Raw genomic sequence first — 19,449 nt, forward strand, 5'->3', positions numbered from 1 at the left:
CCTGGGCGCATCCAGGTTCCAGCTCCTTCTTCCCCTGCAGCAGCATGTACACAGGTTGGAGAGACATCTTGGAGGAGGTGTCTGTGCCTTGTGCCCATGCAAAAGCCATGCAGCCTGAAGACTCCTGGCCACCTGCACACCCTCAGTGCAGCACTGCGCATTTAGGGATGCCTTGGGAGGAATCAACAGGGCTTTGCCGTGGAGCTGTACCTTGCCCAGCTTCCAAGCACCGTGCTTGTGGCGTTGCCTCCCATGAGGTCTGCGCATGGGGGCACCATGCACAGGGCATCCTCTCCCATGGGGATAAGCAAATTTACTTATCTACGTATCTTCCAGAGAAGCCTTTCTGTGTTTACAAGAGGGATTAATTCGGGTGGCACAAGGGACATCCGGGAGGTGAGCACTGAGCTGCAGGGGCCAAGCCCTCCCCATGAGGTTCCAAGGAAGTGTGAGCAAGGGAGCACTGTTTCAGATGGGAATATTTGCCTACCATCTCCTGTGACCAGGAGGTACAAATTTGGGAACACCCAGATTGCACAACACCACCGCTGATGCTGCCACCGCAGCCCCGGCAGCAATAAATAGGGGAGAAGCAGGCACATGAGCAGAGCTCTGTGAGGAGAACACCCCCAAGTACAACTGCTGCCAGCTGCTGCAGAGATGGTGCACGCAACCCCCTTCCTCCTGGTGCTCAGCCTGGCCATGGTGGCCCCGGTCCTCTCCACAAGAAAGGTAATGGCAGGGCTGGGATGCAGGGGCAGGGTGGGCAGAGGCTGCGCTGCAGCACGGGTGATGGGTCCCTGTTGCTACCCAAGAGGAGTCATTTAGGATGGCCTCCTTCCCCTTGGGACCAACGAGCAAGTTCGTGATACCCGGGGACTGAATTAAGGTGAATGACACCAACCAACCATTTTAATGCTATACTACTACAAAATAGAAGGCACATGGTTAGATGCAGCAGCTCAATTGGGATTACTTTAACTGGATAACCATGTTCCGTGCCGTGAGTTTTCACTTAGATCTTGTCACTGTTGAATTTAAAGAAAGAGAGGAAGAGAGGAGAAGGAGATAAAACAGAAGAGATGATCACCACCATGATCCAGTGGCATCCCCTTGGTCCTCTTCACCCTGGGTGTCTTGGTGGAGAGGGTCCCACCTGAGCATTCATTGATTTGGGTTTTAAGCTCCTGAGAGGATGCCTTTTCATTTCTGTACGATGCAATGGTGGCTGTGGTCTGTGTCTGTGCAAGCTCAACGTGAGCGGTGGTTTCTGGGGAAGTATTTCAGGGGTTGCATCCAATGAGACCTCTCCAAGGTCAATGATCTGGCATCCTACACATGTGCAATTAGCTGTTGGAACCGTCAACTGGAGCTTGTGGCTGTAACACCTACTGTTATAGGTGTTATAACACCCGGCAGAGACAAGGAGTCTCTTGCAAAGTTTGCAATACGAGCAACAAAGCTGGCATCTCATGCACCGAAAAATGTCTAAGGCAAACGTCCACTCACCTGTCTGCCACAGCCCACTCCAGCCCAGTGCGTGCTGACTGGGAACTGGACCAATGACCTGGGTTCCAACATGACCATCAACCCCATGAGCAAAGAATGTAACTTCAACGGCTCCTACTTCACGGCTGTGTCAAGAAGTGGGAGGGCTATCAAGGAATCACTGCTTTGGGGGTCCCAGAACTGCACAAAGCAGACCCAGCCCGTATTTGGCTTCACCGTCAACTGGAACGGTGCAGGTACTTCTCCTTCCCATCTTCCCTGTTGTGTCCCCAGATCTCACCTACCCTCCACTGTGATCTCCCCACATCCTGCTGCTCGTCTTGTGATACCCCAGATACGTCCTTTCCTCATTTGCGATGTCCATGATGCTCTTCTGCCCTCACAGCAGTGTCCCTGATGATCCCCTGCTTTCCCCTGCGGTGTCCCCCGTGCTCTCACATCCCCTGTGCTGTCCCTGATGCTTCCGCATCCTTTACTCTGGAGCCCTTTGGCTGGTGTCACCTCCCAGTCTCAGGGTGCAGAGGATGCTCTGCGGGGTTGCTGTGTGCCCAACTCTACTCGAGACCCCTCCTGCCTGCTCTCCCCATTACCTCTGTCTGAAGAGGGCAGGGACAGCCCAGGTCTCCTGCCCCTGTGCTGGGACAGGGTGCAGGGCACTGACCCGCCACCTCATCCATGCTCCCCTTCACCTCCTGCCCCATCCCTGCAGACTCTGTCACTGTGTTCACGGGCCAGTGCTTTGTGGATGAGAAAGGAAAGGAGGTCTTGAAGACGATGTGGCTCCTGCGGTCGCATGAGTACAGCATCAAGGACGACTGGAAAGCCACCATGTGAGACCATGCCCTGGTCCCCTGCGCATCCCTAGGGGTCTGGGGCTCTGCTATACCATGGTGCTCAGTGCCCCCAGAGCTGCTGGTGGTGACTGAGGATGGTGCTCGGCCACAGCCTGCCCTTGGATCCCACCACGCTGCAGCCACTGTTGGGGGAGATGGGACTGGGTGGGCATTGGCACTGTGAGGGTGCAGTTGTCCTGTGCAAGGCTGCAGTTCCCACCCTTACCTCTCCTCCTTCTGTGTCCTACAGGGTCGGCACCAACAACTTCACCCGCCCGAGCGTGCAGAAAGAGTGAGGGAGGCAGCATGGGGGTTCCTGAGCTGTCTGCAGCCCTGGGGTGCCTGTGTCCCTGGTCCCCCATTTGTATCTCCCAATAAAGTTTTGTTGCAAGCACCCACTGTCTCTTGTCCATGTCACTGACAAAGATGTTAAAGAGCACTGGTCCCAAAACCAACCCCTGAGGAGAGCCACTCATCACTCGTCTCCACATCAAGCATTGACCACAACACTTTGAGTGTAATCATCAGCAAATTCCTTGCCCAAATGGCCCATTCCTCAAGCCGATTTGTCTCTAGTTTAGAGATAGGGATGTTGAGTGGGACATTGTCAGATGCCTTGCACAAGTCCCGGTAGATGACATCAACTGCTCTTCCCTTATCCACTGATGCTGTAACCCTGATGTAGAGGCCAACAAACTTGTCAGGCATGATTTGCCCTTAGTGAAGCCATGATGACTGTCACCAACCACTCCCTCCTTTTCCATGTGCGTTTGCACAGGTTCCAGGAGGAATTGCTCCATAACATCAGTGGGTTCTCAGGAGAGCAGCCTGGCCACTTCACCCACCAGGCTTCCTTTTGGTGCTGGAGTTCATCCAGGAGCAAATTGTTCTTCCACACAGGCTTCTTGTTGCTCTTGCCTGACTTCCCTTTTTTGGGACAATCGCTTCTGAGCTTGGAGGAGGTGATCCTTGAATGCTAACCAGCTTTCTTGGGCTCCTCTTCCCTGCTCTATCCCATGGTACTCTACCAAGCTGATCCCTGAAGAGGCCATAGTCTCCTCTCCTGAACTCCAGGATGGGGAGCTTGTTGACCCACTGTTCCTGCCCCCTCTGCTGTGTCTGCATGGTCATCACTCCTGCCAGCCCCCTGCTCAGGATGCATTCCCTGCTCTGCTCCTCTGCCTCTCTCCTTGCTTAGCACAGACCATCTTCCTGGGAGGATGGAGCAGCTCCTCGGGTAGCTCCGAGCTTCCCCTCCATGGCTCCCAGGGAGCCCTGTCCTGCTGCCCTTCCTGCGCCCTGGCTCTGCTGTAGCTTAGAAACAGTGGCAGAGAAAACAGCTTAGAGTGAGCAGCAGAAACTTGCAGCACAGGGGAGGATTGTGAGAGGATGAACCCTGCAGGCACACACACACACCACCCTTCAGTGCAGCAGGGGAAATCTGTCCAGGCTGCGATTGCTGCATCACTGTGTTTGAATGGGAGCACTGGGATGGTGGCAGCAGGAGACTGCTGGGCTGTGCCCACCTGGAGGGCTCCATCACAGAGCAAGGAATGGGTTGGCAAAGCCTCTTGGACAGTGGATGTGCAAACCATGCCTGTGCCCTCGCCTCTGCACAAACCCATGCTCAGATTCATGTTCCTCCAGCACTGCCTGGGTCACGCAGACCTCCTCGCCTCACCTGTCCTGGGCACCCTGACACCAGGCCACTGTCCCATGGCTGCTGGTCCGGTGCCAGTGGGGCTCTGGTTACAGCCCTATAAAGGGATCAGGGTGCAGGGCTTGGTCAGGGCAGCCGTGCTGTGCACTTCCCAGCCCTGCATCCATGGAGAGCAGCACTTTCATATTGGTCCTCGCAGTGGCCCTGGTGCCGTTCGTCTCCCCTGCAGAGAAGAAGGTATGGGGATGGGGAATGGTGGTGATGTGGCAATGGGATTCAGTGTGGGCAGCCAAGGATTCTCTCTTCAATGCCGTTTTAGGCTGGGACAAGCAGGAGAACTTTGCAAGTGCCCAGTCTAGGCAATGGGCAGGGTATCTCTAGGTCACCCACTCAGCTTCGCTCTCACAAGGCGTCTTGCACAGAGCATTCCCTCCCATGGGGTCTGTGCTCAGAAGCATCATGCATGGAGCATTCCTTCCTATGGGATATGTGTCCAGGGCACCATGCACAGGGCATCCCTTCCTACTGCCCAGAGGTGCAGTGCATAGAGCATCCTTTCCTGTAGAGCCCATATCTGGTCATACCACGCATGCTAATAGACTGAGATGTGCTGGCCTTGCTGCACCATTCACTTAGCAGCCAGCTAAGGTAGCATATCCCCAAACTGGGGACAGGTAGAGCCATGCCCCACAATCACACTTGCATCAGGGCTTGCAGCTCCATCCATGGGGCAATGGGAGGGATGGGGACCCCTATGCACCATGCACAGAGGGCTTGTGGCTGTGTCCCCTTAGTGCCAGCTCAGCGGACTGTGGAGGAACGAGCAGGACTCGCTGATGGAGATTTCAGCACTGAGAGACAACGGGGACTTCCAGGGCAAATACCTCACACGGGTCACGCTCGCTGGTGGCTGTGCCCATACCTCCCCATTGAAGGGTGCCCAGCAGCAACCTGGTGAGGGAGGATGGCCCACCTTCGCCTTCACCGTGCGCTGGGACAAGTTCTCCAGTAAGTGCTGGGATACCTGGAGATGGCACCACAGGGGTACCGGGAGCCATGCAGCTCTCTGCTGGGTGATGTTTTGGTGCAGCTAAACAGAGAGAGGCAGCGGCAGCCCTTTCTCACGCAGCATCCCAGACCCCATTAGGACACAGAGGATGCAGTGCTGAGGAGCCTGCCTTATCCAAGGGAGCTGCTAGGGAAGGGCAGGTCCCAGTGGTACGGTTTGGGGGTGCAAGGCCATCAGAACACAGGGAGGGGGATGCACACAGCAGGCATGGGTGCCATCCCCACTGACCACACCAATCCTCCCCCAGATGCCACCACCACCTTCGCTGGGCAGTGCTTTGTGGACTCGGGTGGAAAGGAGACACTGAGCACCATGTGGCTGCTGCGTGAAGCTGTCGGGTCCCTCGAGGAGGACTGGAAAGCCACCAGGTAATGGGAGGACGCGGGGGACACAGGAGCCCTCCCCAGTAGCCCTGAGGAGGAGCATCCCTGTGGAAGGAAGACCCCTGTGAACCCCTCAGTGTGGGTTTGCAGTGGCGATGTCGATACCTCCTGGCAAGGGGTTTGCCCAGTCCAGGGGCACCCCTACAGGGACACCCCTGTCACCTACTGGCACTGGCAGCTCTGAGGGGGGGTGTCCATGGTCTCTGCTTCCCATAGGGTGGGCAGAAATGTCTTCACACGCAAACGCACCCCGAGAGGAAAGAACCTGCCTAGCTCATTCCCATCCTGTGAGGACACATCTTCACCCACCCCATGACTGTGCTCTGGCTGCAGCCCCCCAAAGGCAAGCAAAACCAGCCTCTTGCATCAAAATAAACCTTAAAGTCACGTCAGCTGTGGTTGTCTGTCTCTGAAGACCGCCCTCACTCCCCCTCTGAGGCAGCTTCTGTCTCCGCAACACCACTGCCCTTTCCCAGCGACATCTGCATCCCTCCCTCATCCCCCCATCCAGCCCTTTGGGACCATTTCCTACCTCATCTTAACCCAAACTTCCACCTTGCACCATTACTCCCTTCCTGCCTGCTGATCGCAGAGGTGTCATCATCATCCTGAATCCAGACAGCTTCCTTGTGGTGCCTTCATATCCATTCCTACCAGACACTTTTCCAGTGCCAGGACTCTACACTGTGTGGTTGGGTGGTTGAGGTAATGGTATCAGTAAATGTGAGATGTCAGTAGTGTGTTTTCTTCATGCTGCACAGCACCTGAAGTAAAATGTGCACAGTTAAAGCTCCCATCCCATCATTCCATCATATCCCATTGCATTTCATTGTATTGTATCACATCGCATCCTATTGGATTGCATCGTATTGCATCTCATTGCATTGCATAGCATCTCATCCCATTGCATTGCATCCCATCCTGTCACACTGCATCGCATCCCATCCCATTGCACTGCATCATATCCCATCCCATTGCACTGCATCGCATCCCATTCCATTGCACTGCATCATATCCTATCCCATTGCACTGCATCGCATCCCATCCCATTGCATTGCATCGCATTGATCATATCCCACATATCTCATCATTCCCCTGGGTTACAATCATAGATTTTACCTGTCTCTGCTGCTGCATTTCGTCAGTGCCACTCTATCTGTTTCTGTGGATGGCTGCCAAGCTTAGTCAGCTCTTTCCATCCACTGTTTTTGGCAGGTCCATGGGTGAAGATGAAGCCTCCTACAGAAGCGTTACAAATATAACCCAGCCCCAGCGATGCCAGCACACTATTTGCACAGCCCATAGAGCCTGGCCTAGCCCCAGCATGCTGCTATGACATGGGGCGGTGGCTGCCACCTCCCTGGCACCTCAAGCAGGGCAGTTTGTCCCTTCCAAACAGTGAAGAAAGGCAGGGTGTCAGGCTGAAAGGATGGAGCGTGGCATCCAGGGAACAGCAACAGATCCCCTGGGGCAGGGAGGATTTCTCTAGCCGCTGTGATAAGCTGTGAGTTCAGGTCTGTAAACAGAGTGGATGTTCACACACCACAGCCCTGCTGCTCTCCAGGGCCCCAAACGCTGCTGTCCTGGGAGGAACATGTGTTTATGCAGCTGAATCCCACCTTACTTCCCAGTTGCCTGCAGCCCCCTGCCTGCTTCAGGCACTGCAGCAAGCAGAGAAGCAGCTCATGAAAGCAGGGTCAGTCCATGCTGTGTTGTGTACTTACAAAGCCCCTAAGAGGAGCAGATATAAGGAAGAGGTGCTGGTTTGCATGCTACACGTCTTCAGCAAACACGCTTGCTTGGACCCCAGTGTGCCTTTGTGGTTACTCCTTCCTTAAACACTTGTAAAAGCCAAACCAGCTAAATTAACATCTGAAACTCAGAAGATGCTGTGGAGATGTGGTGGCTGCTAAAGCAGATGGCAGGGTAAGCCTTCCCTCCTGTGCAGCTTGCCTCTACCAGAGATGTTCAGCACTAGGGTGGGTGACACCAAGCAGGGAGCAGTTCCATGTTTAAACAGGCAATAATTCCAGCCTGTGTGCACTGGGAATGGGTGTTTGATGCTTCCGAGGCCGCCGTAAAGTGCTTTTAAAAGAGCCTATTCCTCATCTTCCTGCACAGCCGTGCTCATCCCTGCATTCCTCCAGCACTGCCCAGGTCACACAGACCTCCTCACCTCATCTATCCTGTCCCCGGCACCCTGCCACTGCCAGCCCACTGCTCATGGGCTCTGGTTACAGACCTATAAAGGGCCAGGAGGAAGCTGTGCTTCCCAGTCCTGCAGTCATGGGGAGCGGTGCCTTCGCCCTGGTCCTCACCCTGGGCTTGGTGGCCTGCATCACCCCTGCGGAGAGGAAGGTACGGGGATGGGTGGTGATGGGGATGTGGCACTGTTTGACCCCAAAGTGTGCTGCTGGGGCTGGGATGCTCAGCAGGGAGCAGGGGATGGGATGCCCCGAGCTGGTGGGAGCAGCACTGTGGGGCACTGAGGGAAGCTGTGGAGAGGCTTGGGAGGGAGGGACCTCTCCTGCAAGGATGCTCCTTACTGTGAGAATCCGTTCAGAGACAGGCAAACAGGAACATATTCTAGAGAAACCCTGTTTTCCTGTCAAACATGCTGGGAAAGCAGTGCACCCTCTGCTTTATCATGGGGAGGACCTGCTCACCCTTGGGTAGCAGCAGCAAAGAGCCCAGGGCAACGGTTGTGCTGGAGGCAGTCACTGCCGCGGGCACGATGCTCAAGCTGATGTGGCAATTCCAGTGCCACCAGCTTCACACAGTGTCCATGGAGCATCCCCAGGCAGGACCAGGGTGTTGGGGCAGGAGCAGGGTGCCCCATCCCCTGACTGGCCTTGCAGTGCCTCCTTTCCGGGTCGTGGCGCAGTGATGCGGGCTGCAGGATGGTTGTGTTCACCGTTGGCAAGGACGGTAGCTTCTCTGGTTCCTACCTGCCAGGACCTGCTGCTGGCAACTCCGAAATCCTCTCCTCACCTCTGAAGGGGTCCCAGCAGGATGTGGGGCTGGTCCTGCAGCCCATCTTCTCCTTCACTGTGCACTGGCAGCATCAAGGTAAGCAGGAGGGGGGCATCACCTTGCAGTGGTGACACATTTGGGGGTGGCTTCATGCCTTGCCACCCCAAATCACACCTCCTCGGACCCTTCCAGACTTGGACACAACCCAGATGAGTGTATTCCTGGGCCAGTGCTATGTGGGCACCAATGGGGAGGAGACCCTGCATGCCCTATGGCTCCTGCGAGAGGCATCCAACAGCCCTGCAGAAGACTGGAAAGCCACACGGTGAGCACTGGTTCCCATGGCCACCACTGTGCATGCTTTCCTGCACTGGACTGGAGAAGGGAGAAATCCCATGGGACGAGGCATGGCAGGACTGGGATGGTGAAATTGGTTTGCCACCAGTGATGAGGGGCTAAGGAGCATCCCTGTGATGTGGCCAGCCCCTGCATCCTAGTGTACCCAGGGTGGGTGGCCCCAGAATGGGTTCTGGCCTCAACCAGACCCCCTCAAGCCTCTCCTACCACAGTGTCCAGCAGGCAGAGAGGAGGACACAATGCCAGCACCCACAGCAGCCTCTGCTAAAGGGTGCTGGAGCCCAAGGCATCCCAGTCAGCACCCAGCAGGGAACACAGTACCCCCCGTTTGCTTCTCCCTCTGTACCCTCCACCACAGCATAGGTAACCCCATTGGGGTCAACCACAGTGATCTGGGGTTCCTGCAGGATTGGCACCATCATTTTCACTCGAATAAGATAACAGCAAGCAGAGAAGCAGCAGCAAGCAAGCCCAGGAGGCCTTGAACTGCAAGGACACAGCTCTACCCCCAGCCAGGCTCTGCCTCCTCTGTGGTGCTGTATTTCAGCAGCTCTCAGCCCACATGTTCCTGCTTTCCCAGGCAAGTTCAGCACAGCGTGAAGGCTGTGCAGCAGGTACACAATAAAGGGTTTCTGCGGGGACAACAGGGCTTGGCTCTGGTTTCTGCCTGTTCTCTAACCCACAGGGTTTGCCTTACTTTTGCACCCACGTGAAGCCGCAGCTGCATGCAGCAGTCTCCATGGGGATAAGGGCTACCTTGTGTCCCCTCCCTGGTGCTGCTGTGCCTGCAAGTGTGATGCTGTGCTGCAGATATCTTGTCCCTCGGGGTCCCTCCTAAATGCTCCCAGGGGTGCAGGACAAGCTGGGCTGTGGGTAGGCAGCAGGAGCAGGATAACCACTGTGGAATGCTATGGGCAGCGTACCCCAGGGCTGCAGGGCAGGATCCAGGCAGAGTGGAGCAGAGGAAGTTCCTCGGGTGCCTGAATGCACGGGGAGGCTGCAAATGGCTTTTGCAGAGCCGGCAGGTTCCTGTTCCCAGCGCAAGCAGATAGGGAGAGATCCAAAAGCCAGCCCCTGGAGAGACCTCAGGGCGAGGCCATGTCCCTGAGCAACGCAAGCAGCGGCTCCATCTCTCTATTTTGAGCTGCTCTTTTAATCGGGCTATCAGTTTTCTGCTAGTTTTTGTTTGCGTTGGTATCCAGCTATTGGTGATAATGATTAGAACCGGGATGGGTGCTGGGTTTAAGGTTTCCCCTGAAAAGGAGGGTATGTTTTCTACTGAAATCTCTGCCTCTTTCTTTCTCTACTTGAGAACCCCTGATTCATTAAGAAAAAAAAACACAGGAGGAAAATATGATTCCTTTAAAGCTGCGATCGGGAGGTGTTTTGTATCAGCCACAGAGCCCAAACCCTCCTCAGCAACAGGAGGCAAATCTAATGTCATGCTTTCATGCTTTCAAGCACTACTGAAGCTCAGGGGTCACCAAGTGTAAAAGAGAGTGTTTCCATTCATCAGCATCCATAGGGGACTTGCCAAGGGCTGAGCAGAGTATTTTCCTCACATTTCTGGTCTTTCGGTGTGCTCCCTCAGTGCTGATGCAGGCACTTTAAGGAATGCGCATGGGACACAAGTCAACACTGGGAATAATAGAGGGAACACGGCAGGGAGGGCAAGCAGGGACCATAACACCAGGGTAACACCGGACTCTGTGTGTGTGCAAGCAGGATGTGTTTTGACCCCTTCAGCACACAAGGGAAAAAGCTGTCACGGAGGATGTGCAGCAAGGAGGAAGGTGGCAGAAACACCTGGCTCCTCCTGCTCCTCTGCTTGATGGAAACAAGGTGCGAGCCTCCTCTGCTGAAGAACTCATTACGGGCATTTTTATCATTGCTGCCCTTTAACCCAAAGCACAAGGCCTGGGCTCAGCTTCCTTCCTCTCACTGGCTCAGAGCTGCTTGTTGTGGGACCAGCACGACAGCACATAGAGCAATGCAAAATAGCATGGAAGGAGCAACCATCCCCAAAACTCTCATTGCAGTGTCCCCAGTGCTTTGTGGCATGGAAGGGCTGGTGCAGGCAGAGCCTGGCAGCAGGAGCGTGTGCTGGGCTGTGTTTGATGGGGAGCCTGCTGTGCTTGCCTGGCTCCCTGCCCACTCTCCCAGTGCCCTCTCCCATCCTGATACCTGTCCAACAAGCCAGATTGCTGCGGAGCACAGCGTTGACCCATCGCCCTGGTTAAACACGGGCTGCGGTGCTGCTCCCTGCTCTGCTGGCAGCACCACTGTGTTTTATTTTGGATGAGTAATATCGCTTAGTGCCGGGCTGAGGACTCCAAGTGACATCAGTGGCATCACACCCTGGCCTTGAACTGCAAAGTAAAAGTGAGGTCTAGCTTCCTGCCATCGTGCATGGCTCCTGGGAAAAGAGGTCCAGCAGTTCCCTGAGGATGTGACAGGCTGCATGCCCCAGCCAGGGCAGAGCTGAGACCTGATCCCGATGCAAGTGTGCTGCTGCCTGTCCTCCTGGGGACAGAGGCACCCCTTGGCTGTTTCTCCTGCGCAGGCAGAGACCACGCTTTCAGTGTTAGATCTCATTCACTTGCACACACACTCTTTGCTTATGGGGTGGGTTAAAAGCACGGTGCTGCCTGCATCCGTCACCCAAACCCATCACTAGGCTCCACAGCCTGAGCTCACGGTCCACTCCCACCTCCCATGGACCCACTGATCCCAGCAACCCCAGGGCCCAGCCCTGATTTATCACCCACACCACAGCAGGGCCCTCCCCACAGCCCCCCAGCCGAAAGGATGGGGCTGTTGCACTACCCTGCCTCTGCTCCACTTCCTGCCATTGTGCAGCTCTGTTACAACAGCAGCAGCGGGGCAGACACCGGCTCCTCATGCTTCCGACCAGGGAAGCTGCTCGCTTCCGCGGAGCGTGGTACCCCGCACCAAAACCACCAAAAGGAGACATGGTCATGCTTCATTACTATTTATTTACTTGCTACTACTAAGGAAAGTATTAACTGTTACAGAGATCTAGTGGAAGGCACCCTGCTTACAGCTGGGGAATTGAACTAAATGATCTTTAAAGGAACCTTACAATTTAAAATATTCTATATGATTCCATGAAATGTTCTACAGTAGGAAAGACGATTAACCATTACATGATAGTTTAAAAGTATGCAGAAAGTGCCCAGTAGACCTATTTAAGCAGTAGTAAGTCATTTAAAACAAGCAGTGTTTTTTTTTTTGTCGTTCACTACTAAGCTGCACTTCAAGCAACACACTGCTCACCATATCAAAAGTGCTTCTGTTTAACCTTTTGGAGCAACTAGAAACAGCTCACTGCATCCTTGGCCAGCACAGCAAAGCTTGGGCACACAAGGACACAGCTTTGAGAACATCCTGCGGCCATGAAAGCCTCCAGGGGAGCAAACAGCTCTGCTGCGCTCTGCTTCATCGCACCCCGCATGAAGGTTCTGAGATGTGCCTCCCCCTGAGGTCCAGGATAAACAGAGTGGGCTGTGCCAGATGGAAAGGCTCAGCCCCTACAGAAGGCAACAGCACACATGGCCTGGGAAGGGCTCTACATTACCTTCTCTAGCCAGGCCAGCACCTGTGCCTGTGGCTCAAAGATAGCAGGAACAGGCGACAAGCAGAGCCTGTCGCAATGGCAGAATCACTCTTTGTGGGAGCACTGAAGGGCAGCTCCCTATCTCACAAATCAGGCAACACCACAGGACTAAGGGGAAGGGGCAACGGTCAGATGTTTGTGGCTACTGCATGCAGTAATAAGTGCAGGACTTTGTTTATTCACCTTTACCTGGGCAAAGAAGCAGCAGTACAATAGACTCCATCTATCTTGTGCAGATTAGCTAATGGCAACCTCAGACTTGACCACCTTCACCCTCCATGCCACACCCCATCCCTACAAGCCACAAGGATGTGCCCTGAGCTGCAAGGCACGTCAGCAGCTACAGCAAAATTGACAAGAGCTTTCTATTCTATCATCTCATATGGAGTTCTGCTATAGAAACATAAAGTGTCAGAACTATTCCTCCCCAGCAAACCTGAGCTCACAGCAGTCAGGGGAGTATTCAGAAGAATCTACTTTGACAGCTTTGATGAGACTAAGGAGGCTCTACTCATCCCTTTCCGGTAGGATGCCCAGGGTCACCCCGAGAAGCAGGAGGAAGTGGCAGAAGTCACATCTGCAGGGTGCTGCTGGATTACCCCTCTGGGGCAGCATGATCAGGCCACACCTTCCTCTTCCACTTCCACAACACAGGCACTTCTGGCTGTGATGGGCTGCCCTGGGAGTGCTGCTGAGGAGGCTCAGAGGGAACCAGCTCGAAATCAGCTGCTGCCAGAGCATCAGGTATTGAGTTTCTGTTGAAAGAAGATTTGTGAGTGGGGTTGGGTGGACCATGGCCCTTTTGCCATCACCAAATGAGGTTGCCCAACCCGAGTGGAGGGGTCCTCAGATGCTGGGCCTGTCATCCCCAGCCTCCCACCATCCTGCCCAGAGCCCACAAGAGAAGAACTAGAGCTGCCTCCTCCCAGGGGAAGCAGGGAAGGATTCTGTGCTGCTGCCAGGCACAAGCATCCAAGGGGGACTGGATCTCTCTAGCTCTTGTACCACCTCTTGTACCCCAAGGCAGACCTCTGCAACAGGGCTGAGGAAGAGTGCACAGCTGAGCCGAACATAGTAGTACCCCAGCAAGGGGGGTGCTGGGGTGGAGGTTCCCCAGGATTGCGAGTGTCTATGGGGAAGGAGGGCAGCGCTTCACCTGGAGCCATGTTTCAGCCCCCAGGCACTCACCTTCAAGATCCAGATTTGCCTTGATGCTTTCAATCATGCAGGCGCTCTGCGAGAAAAAGACACCGAAGGACAGAATGGCCTGGAAACAGATGGGCACAGACCTCAGCAAAGGGCACAGACAGGCATCACTCACAGCAGTAAACACTTCTCTCCCAAGCAGCAGAGGCCCCTTCACAGACATTGAGGCTGAAGCCACTCACCGTCATGTAGGTTTTAGCCACGGCAGTCCTGTTAGAGGGCTGGCTCACAAAGGCTTGCAGCTCCCTGAACTGCCCGAACAGTGACCTGCAGGACAGGAGGTAACACAGGTTAACACAGCAGATAAACCAAGGGCTGCACACTCCCCCATTGCCCCCTTTGCAGGCCACAACCCCAAAGGAACAGCCCTCCCCATCACATCTGCCGGGTCCAACAAGAAGTACTTACCTGTTCTGCTTCTGCAGCGCCCGTATGTTCCCCAGGCTCTGGTTCTGAGCCATGCAGGCTGCCACCCTTCGCAGGAAAGATGAACAGCACGGAGGGAAAACAGGCTTTGTTAGTTAGAGTGACACCCCACCCGGCTTTGGGGAGGGCTAAGCCCTGCCCAGTCCTGCACAGAAGCACCACACCAACCCCTAAGGATGCTCTGTCCTAGCGGCACACCAGCCGTGCACATCCGCGATGTCAGGCTAGCACCAGGCTTGTACAGAGCAAGCTCTGTGCCGTCTCCAACGTGAATAGAGCACAGCAAGCAATGCCCTGAGCCTCTGAGAACCCAGAGGGTCTGCCTCTCTTGGTGTTTAGGGTGGCAAGACCCCAGCACCAGCCCAGCATGGCGGCTTGTGCCTGGTTCCCCTGCTCCCAATCCCCAGCCATGTATTCGGCACAACTAAGACTGTTTTGTACTAGTGGGGGAGCAGCCGTTCCCTGTGACCCAGGGGGCTGTGTATTCGTTCACTTCCCCTCCTTATCGGGCCCTGAAGGTCCTGTGCACCAAGTAGACAAAACCCCCAGATTCCTCATTCCCTTCCCTCCCCACCACAAGGATTCTGAGTGAAATGCTGTTTATTCCCCTTTCCTGCCGGCCTTGATGGTCCCTGGCACCTTGCCATCCCCACTGTGTGGATGACCCTGTCACAGAGCAGGGAAGCGTAACAGCACAGAAAGTACTCTACTTAATACGAAGTACTTACGGGTCCTAAGAGGGAACCTGAAGCTGGTGCTGAGCAGCGAGACTGAAGACACCCTTGGTCAGGAGCACCTCCACCACCACCATATGTCTCCCCTCACGATGGAGGGAGTGATTCATATTCCTTTATGTAATTTTTGAGTCTAGATTATGATTGCTCTATTGATATAGCAAACTGCATGTTAAGATCTGACCCGATACACAGAGGGTCCATGTGATGAAAAATCCTAAGTCAAGTTGTATTAGTATCTAGGCTATTAGAAATTGTAAGTTGTATTATAAGTTCTGTATTACACTGGTTATAGATTGTACTACATTCATTCTGCTTGCAGAAATCCTGTGCCACTCTAAGAGTAATGTCTGTGCTATACTACCCATAATACATTAAGAGCGCAGTTTTAACTGAAATTTTGTTTAAGCCTGAAGAACAGAAAGCTCAGGGGAGATATTAAAGCAGCTTCCAGTACTTAAAGGAGCCTACAGGAAAGATGGAGATGAAAGTTTTTCAAAGGTAAGTAGGGACAGGACAAGGCAGGATGGTGTTAAACTGACAGAGGGGAAGCTTAGACCAGATATAAAGAAGAAATTATTCACTATGAGGATGCTGAGGTGCTGGCACAGGGTGCCCAGAAAAGCTGCAGCTGCCCTATCCCTTGCAGTGTTGAAGGCCAGGTTGGAGAGGGTAACCTGGTCTAGTGGGAGGTGTCCATGGCAGGGAGTTAGAACTGGATGAGCTTTGCTCTCACAACACAAATATACGATCCTATGCAACTACAATTGAGTACTGCAAAGTACCCATAAAGAAATCTGTCTCCCCAGTGCTGGGTGACACTACTGTGTGCCCCTACTTGTTTTCCAGGTTTTTCATGTTCCTCTTCTTTCTGCGATAGATATTCTGGGTTGAATGCTTGTTCCGGACCTTGCGACGTGCCTTCTTCACAAGCTGGTCTTTAACCTGCAAGGGTCATTTCTCCTTAGGAGCAAACATTGGCAATACAACCCTCATAAACCCTGCATACACCTCAAATCTCAGCCCTTGTGGTTTTACCCTCTACAGCCCTTGTGGTTTTACCCTCTACCCCCCCCCCCCCCCCCCAGCAAAGCACAGGCTGCTGATGTGGACAGCAGCTTCTCCAGCATAGCAAAAGCAAGGCATACCTAAGGGAGTTGAAAAGCACACAGCTCACAAGCAAGGGAGTAATATAATAGATTGGAGGCACTTGTGGTATAACTGCCTCCTGCAAGCAGTCGTTAGTGGGGAGACAGACAGCAGCCAGGTCTCGTTGCTCTTTATATCTACCTGATAACAAAGCTGAGGCTGCTGTACACATGAACATCCCCAAGGCCTTGAAGGGTGGAAAAGAACACCAAAGCCTACCCCACGCTGCCTCAACACAGCACCTGGGCAGCAGTGCTCTCATGGAAACATCACCCTGCATTTTCAAACCCCTGCTCTGGCTGAAGCATTTGAGTGGTCCAAGTGTGTGTTTGGGAGAGACACACAGCAGCAAGGACTCACTTGGGTCAGTGGCAGATAAGTGAAATCTTCAGCCAGCAGGAGCTGCTTCTGCTCCTCAGTCAGGACCAGCTCTGGGAAGCTTGCCTAGAAAACAGCAAGAATATGCCTGCTAAGAATAAAAAGTAAAAGGAGTATACGCTGGGGCAGAGAAGACATGCAGAAAGGACACAGAACCAGGATCAGCTCCACCAAAGAGGCATCATGCTTTCCTCAGAGACACCCCTCACAGAAAGCAACCCAGGAGAGAAGAGGAGATGTGAGCAGAAGTAAAGGCTGGGGCTCACATGAATGGCAGTCCATACCTGCATAGTGATGGCAGGCTCAACCTGGGGTACGGCATCCACAGAAGCTGGAACTGGGAAACCAGAAGTCGGTACAAGGGCCATGCTTGTGCCTTCCTCTCTTTGCCAGTTGTCTGGGGAAGGAAAGGAGAGTGCAACATTGGGCCTCAGTGAGGCTGTGCCCGACCGGTCAGCTCTAAGTAGCATCAAACTGCAATGTTACGGCAACCGAAAGCTACTACACGTGGTGCTCTCCATCGCTTCCTGGCACCCACCCTAAACCCCACAATGTGGGGCTGCTTTTGTGCCTGCAGCCAGGACATAAAGTGCCCGTGCCCATCACTTACCGACATCAGTGGATATATTCTCCTCTCCCACGTCTGCCAGCTCGGATGCTATGCTTTGCAGCAGAGACCAATCCCAGTGGAGGGAAGAGCTGTGATCAACCTGCGGGGCTTCCGAGTTCTGGGTGTCGCTGGCAGGGTCTGTGGCAGCAACCTCGCTACCAGGCAGCTCACTGCCAGCAATCTCGCTGCCAGCAGAGTCGTTGCCAGCAAAGTTGTTGCCAGCCAAGTCGTTGCCAGCCAAGTCATTGCCAGCAAAGTCGCTGAAGGAAAAGCCGCTGAAACCAAATTCATTGACAAAACTCAGGAGCTGAAGTTGATCTTCTGGAATGTCGATATCCCCATCAGCAGGTAGACAATCCTGCCGCATGCCTGCCCCGTTTTGAAAGGGGTTCAGGATGGACGTGATGAAATCATCCATATCCTTGTCCAGAGGCTGTGGAGAAAAAGCTTTACTCAGCAGCGAGACAAACATCTTTCATCACAACCCAGCAGCAACTCCTCCCAAACAGCTCACCTCAGGCTCTGGCAGCCCCCAGTCTTCCAGCAGAACGTTGTCCCCCACTGAGATATCAGGCATAAAACAACCTTCTTTCAGGAGGAATTCAAACAGGTCATCATCTGCCAGGAGAGCCAGCTCATCTGGGCTTGACATCTGTGCAGGACACCCAAAGTGAGCACTGGCATGGAGGAGACACCAGAACTCCTTCTAGATGTCCCTCAGCCCCTGCAGAGTCTACTGTGCAATGGCAACAGCTGCTGGGGCTCTGCAGCAACAACAAGACCTTGAATACATCCCCAGCAAAGCCATTATGCAAGCCCTGGTGGTCCCAGAACACCGGTTTCCCCGTCAGGTTATTGGGACCCAGCCACAGCAACAGGTGAAGTATTAAAAGAAGCTAGCATTATAACATACTACACAATATTATATAATATCTAATATCATATCTAATATAATACCAAATACCATAATATAATATAATATAATATAATATAATAAAATATAAGCAGGGGGGTTGGAACTAGTTGATCTTAAGGTCCTTTCCAACCCTAACTATTCTATGATTCTGTGATTCTATGATTCTATGATATGATATGATTTCTATTATATCATATCATACCATACCATATTATATATTAATTATGTTATATATCAATTTATACTATATCTTGATTTATATTATGTCTATTTATAGTCTATATCAATTTATATTATATATCAATTTACATTATAATATAATTATGTGATAAACTAAAAAGGTTTTGTTAATGATTAAAGATCAAATGATAATCAGTGAGTGGAAATGAAATGATAATAAATGGTGATTAGACGGTCATAGAATGGTAATTAAACCGTGTTTTGACAGTGATTTAAATGATGGTTTAAACAACAATTTAGGCAGTGGTGAAACGTTCTGCTACTTACTACACTTAAAACAATTAAGCTATAGCTGGATACACATAAATTCATAGAATCACAGGCTGGTTTGGGTTGGATGGGACCCTTAAAGCTCATTCAGTTCCGACCTCAGTGCCATGGGCAGGGACCCCTTCCACTAGACCAGGTTGCTTAAATCCCTGTTAAACCTGGTCCACGATGAGTTACTTTGATTAGCCAGCTCATAAGAAATTAGGCTGCGATATTCCAGCATTCCTTGGTGAAGAATTACACTGTTACACGGACTTACACAGTTCATTTTAGCACTGGTATTTCTATAGTCTCGGGGCACTGTTTGCTCTTTTTGCTCCTCCTTATACCAGGCACCACCAGAAAACTGATCAGATTTAGCAAGAAAACTCCTATACTTTTAGGCTGAATGTAAGCAAAACATGACTTACCTTGCTGTAGTATCAAGGTATCAGATGGTGTGTGAAGGGACTCTCAGCCGTAGGTATCAGATGCTGAGTGAAGAGTCTCTCAGTCTCCAGGAGCAACTTTGGCAGACGTCTGCTCCTGGAGAGATCCCTGCTGTGCAGCTCGCTGCTGTATGGGAGATTTCAGTGGGCACAGGGAGGCGAAAAGTATTTATAGGATAAAGCGATGGACTTGTAGTCAAACCCCACTTGGTGTTTTTGCAGCTGTGTCAGTTTTAGTTTTGTCTAGCCCCAGCTTGCGCTGGTGCTGCTATCTCCAGATAAGATGTGTCCTGGACTCCTTGGTGCCTGAGAAGATGCGGCCTTGCATGGTTCTCATGGTTTGCACAACAGAGCTGCTGTAGGTCAGGCCTGCTTGACCATGATGCCTGAACCAAAGCCCTGCTCTTTCACCCATGGGGGGCATCCATTATACCCCCCCCCCCCCCAGCGTCCGTAAGCTTTTACTCACTGCCAGCAATCACAGCCCAGAAAGTACCCAAACCAACAGCCCCCCCCCAAAAAAAAAAAATCCCACCTAAAAAAAAGAAAGGTGCTGTGCCAGCTGCCTGGGAGCAGAGCAGGCAGATGATGAGGGACCGCCGCGTTTGGCCAGCAGAAAACGGAGCAGTGAGGGGAAGGGGCATGGGGCAGAACGCGGACAGAGCCAGGGC

The 19,449-nt window shown here is 53.0% G+C and overlaps 4 protein-coding genes across 4 annotated transcripts; 3 read left to right on the top strand and 1 right to left on the bottom strand.

The window, feature by feature from the left end:
• The first annotated feature begins 516 nt into the window (after window positions 1-516).
• On the top strand, window positions 517-2,638 carry LOC130610990 (avidin-like). Its single transcript, XM_057431236.1, has 4 exons — window positions 517-732; window positions 1,538-1,745; window positions 2,219-2,339; window positions 2,593-2,638. Exons 1-4 carry the CDS (start codon window positions 661-663, stop codon window positions 2,636-2,638), a joined length of 447 nt encoding a protein of 148 aa, XP_057287219.1. The 5' UTR covers window positions 517-660.
• Window positions 2,639-3,935: 1,297 nt separating this feature from the next.
• LOC130610991 (avidin-like) lies at window positions 3,936-5,792 on the top strand. The gene is given in 5 exon segments (XM_057431237.1): window positions 3,936-4,108; window positions 4,110-4,239; window positions 4,797-5,010; window positions 5,319-5,439; window positions 5,671-5,792. Coding segments are annotated over 5 exon segments (738 nt in total). The 3' UTR covers window positions 5,771-5,792.
• Window positions 5,793-7,669: 1,877 nt separating this feature from the next.
• On the top strand, window positions 7,670-9,374 carry LOC130610995 (avidin-like). Its single transcript, XM_057431240.1, has 4 exons — window positions 7,670-7,812; window positions 8,313-8,523; window positions 8,620-8,752; window positions 9,192-9,374. The coding sequence occupies exons 1-4, from the start codon at window positions 7,678-7,680 to the stop codon at window positions 9,223-9,225; spliced, it is 513 nt and encodes a 170-aa protein (XP_057287223.1). The 5' UTR covers window positions 7,670-7,677; the 3' UTR covers window positions 9,226-9,374.
• A 3,642-nt stretch (window positions 9,375-13,016) lies between these two features.
• On the bottom strand, window positions 13,017-19,190 carry LOC130610992 (cyclic AMP-responsive element-binding protein 3-like protein 4). The gene is made up of 10 exons (XM_057431238.1): window positions 18,761-19,190; window positions 17,439-17,576; window positions 16,925-17,357; window positions 16,599-16,711; window positions 16,297-16,380; window positions 15,626-15,732; window positions 14,036-14,101; window positions 13,810-13,894; window positions 13,610-13,688; window positions 13,017-13,150 (listed from the first exon to the last, which is right to left on the bottom strand). Exons 2-10 carry the CDS (start codon window positions 17,574-17,576, stop codon window positions 13,017-13,019), a joined length of 1,239 nt encoding a protein of 412 aa, XP_057287221.1. The 5' UTR covers window positions 18,761-19,190.
• Between the last annotated feature and the right edge of the window lie 259 nt (window positions 19,191-19,449).

This window comes from Pezoporus wallicus, unplaced genomic scaffold (genome assembly GCF_028554395.1).
Source record: "Pezoporus wallicus isolate ANWC-B61680 ecotype Strahan unplaced genomic scaffold, APGP_CSIRO_Pwel_v1 contig_12129, whole genome shotgun sequence".
In the NCBI taxonomy this organism is placed as follows: domain Eukaryota; kingdom Metazoa; phylum Chordata; class Aves; order Psittaciformes; family Psittacidae; genus Pezoporus; species Pezoporus wallicus.

Excerpts from the sequence above, each read along its gene's own strand:
- LOC130610990 (XM_057431236.1), top strand. The coding sequence starts at position 661 with ATGGTGCACGCAACCCCCTTCCTCCTGGTGCTCAGCCTGGCCATGGTG. Across the intron at positions 1,746-2,218 it reads CGTCAACTGGAACGGTGCAG|ACTCTGTCACTGTGTTCACG; the intron begins GTACTTCTCCTT and ends CCATCCCTGCAG. Across the intron at positions 2,340-2,592 it reads GACGACTGGAAAGCCACCAT|GGTCGGCACCAACAACTTCA; the intron begins GTGAGACCATGC and ends TGTGTCCTACAG.
- LOC130610992 (XM_057431238.1), bottom strand. The coding sequence starts at position 17,576 with ATGTCAAGCCCAGATGAGCTGGCTCTCCTGGCAGATGATGACCTGTTT. Across the intron at positions 16,712-16,924 it reads GAATATATCCACTGATGTCG|ACAACTGGCAAAGAGAGGAA; the intron begins GTAAGTGATGGG and ends TTCCTTCCCCAG. Across the intron at positions 13,895-14,035 it reads GCGCTGCAGAAGCAGAACAG|GTCACTGTTCGGGCAGTTCA; the intron begins GTAAGTACTTCT and ends CCTGTCCTGCAG.
- LOC130610995 (XM_057431240.1), top strand. The coding sequence starts at position 7,678 with ATGGGCTCTGGTTACAGACCTATAAAGGGCCAGGAGGAAGCTGTGCTT. Across the intron at positions 8,524-8,619 it reads TGTGCACTGGCAGCATCAAG|ACTTGGACACAACCCAGATG; the intron begins GTAAGCAGGAGG and ends GGACCCTTCCAG. Across the intron at positions 8,753-9,191 it reads GAAGACTGGAAAGCCACACG|GATTGGCACCATCATTTTCA; the intron begins GTGAGCACTGGT and ends GGGTTCCTGCAG.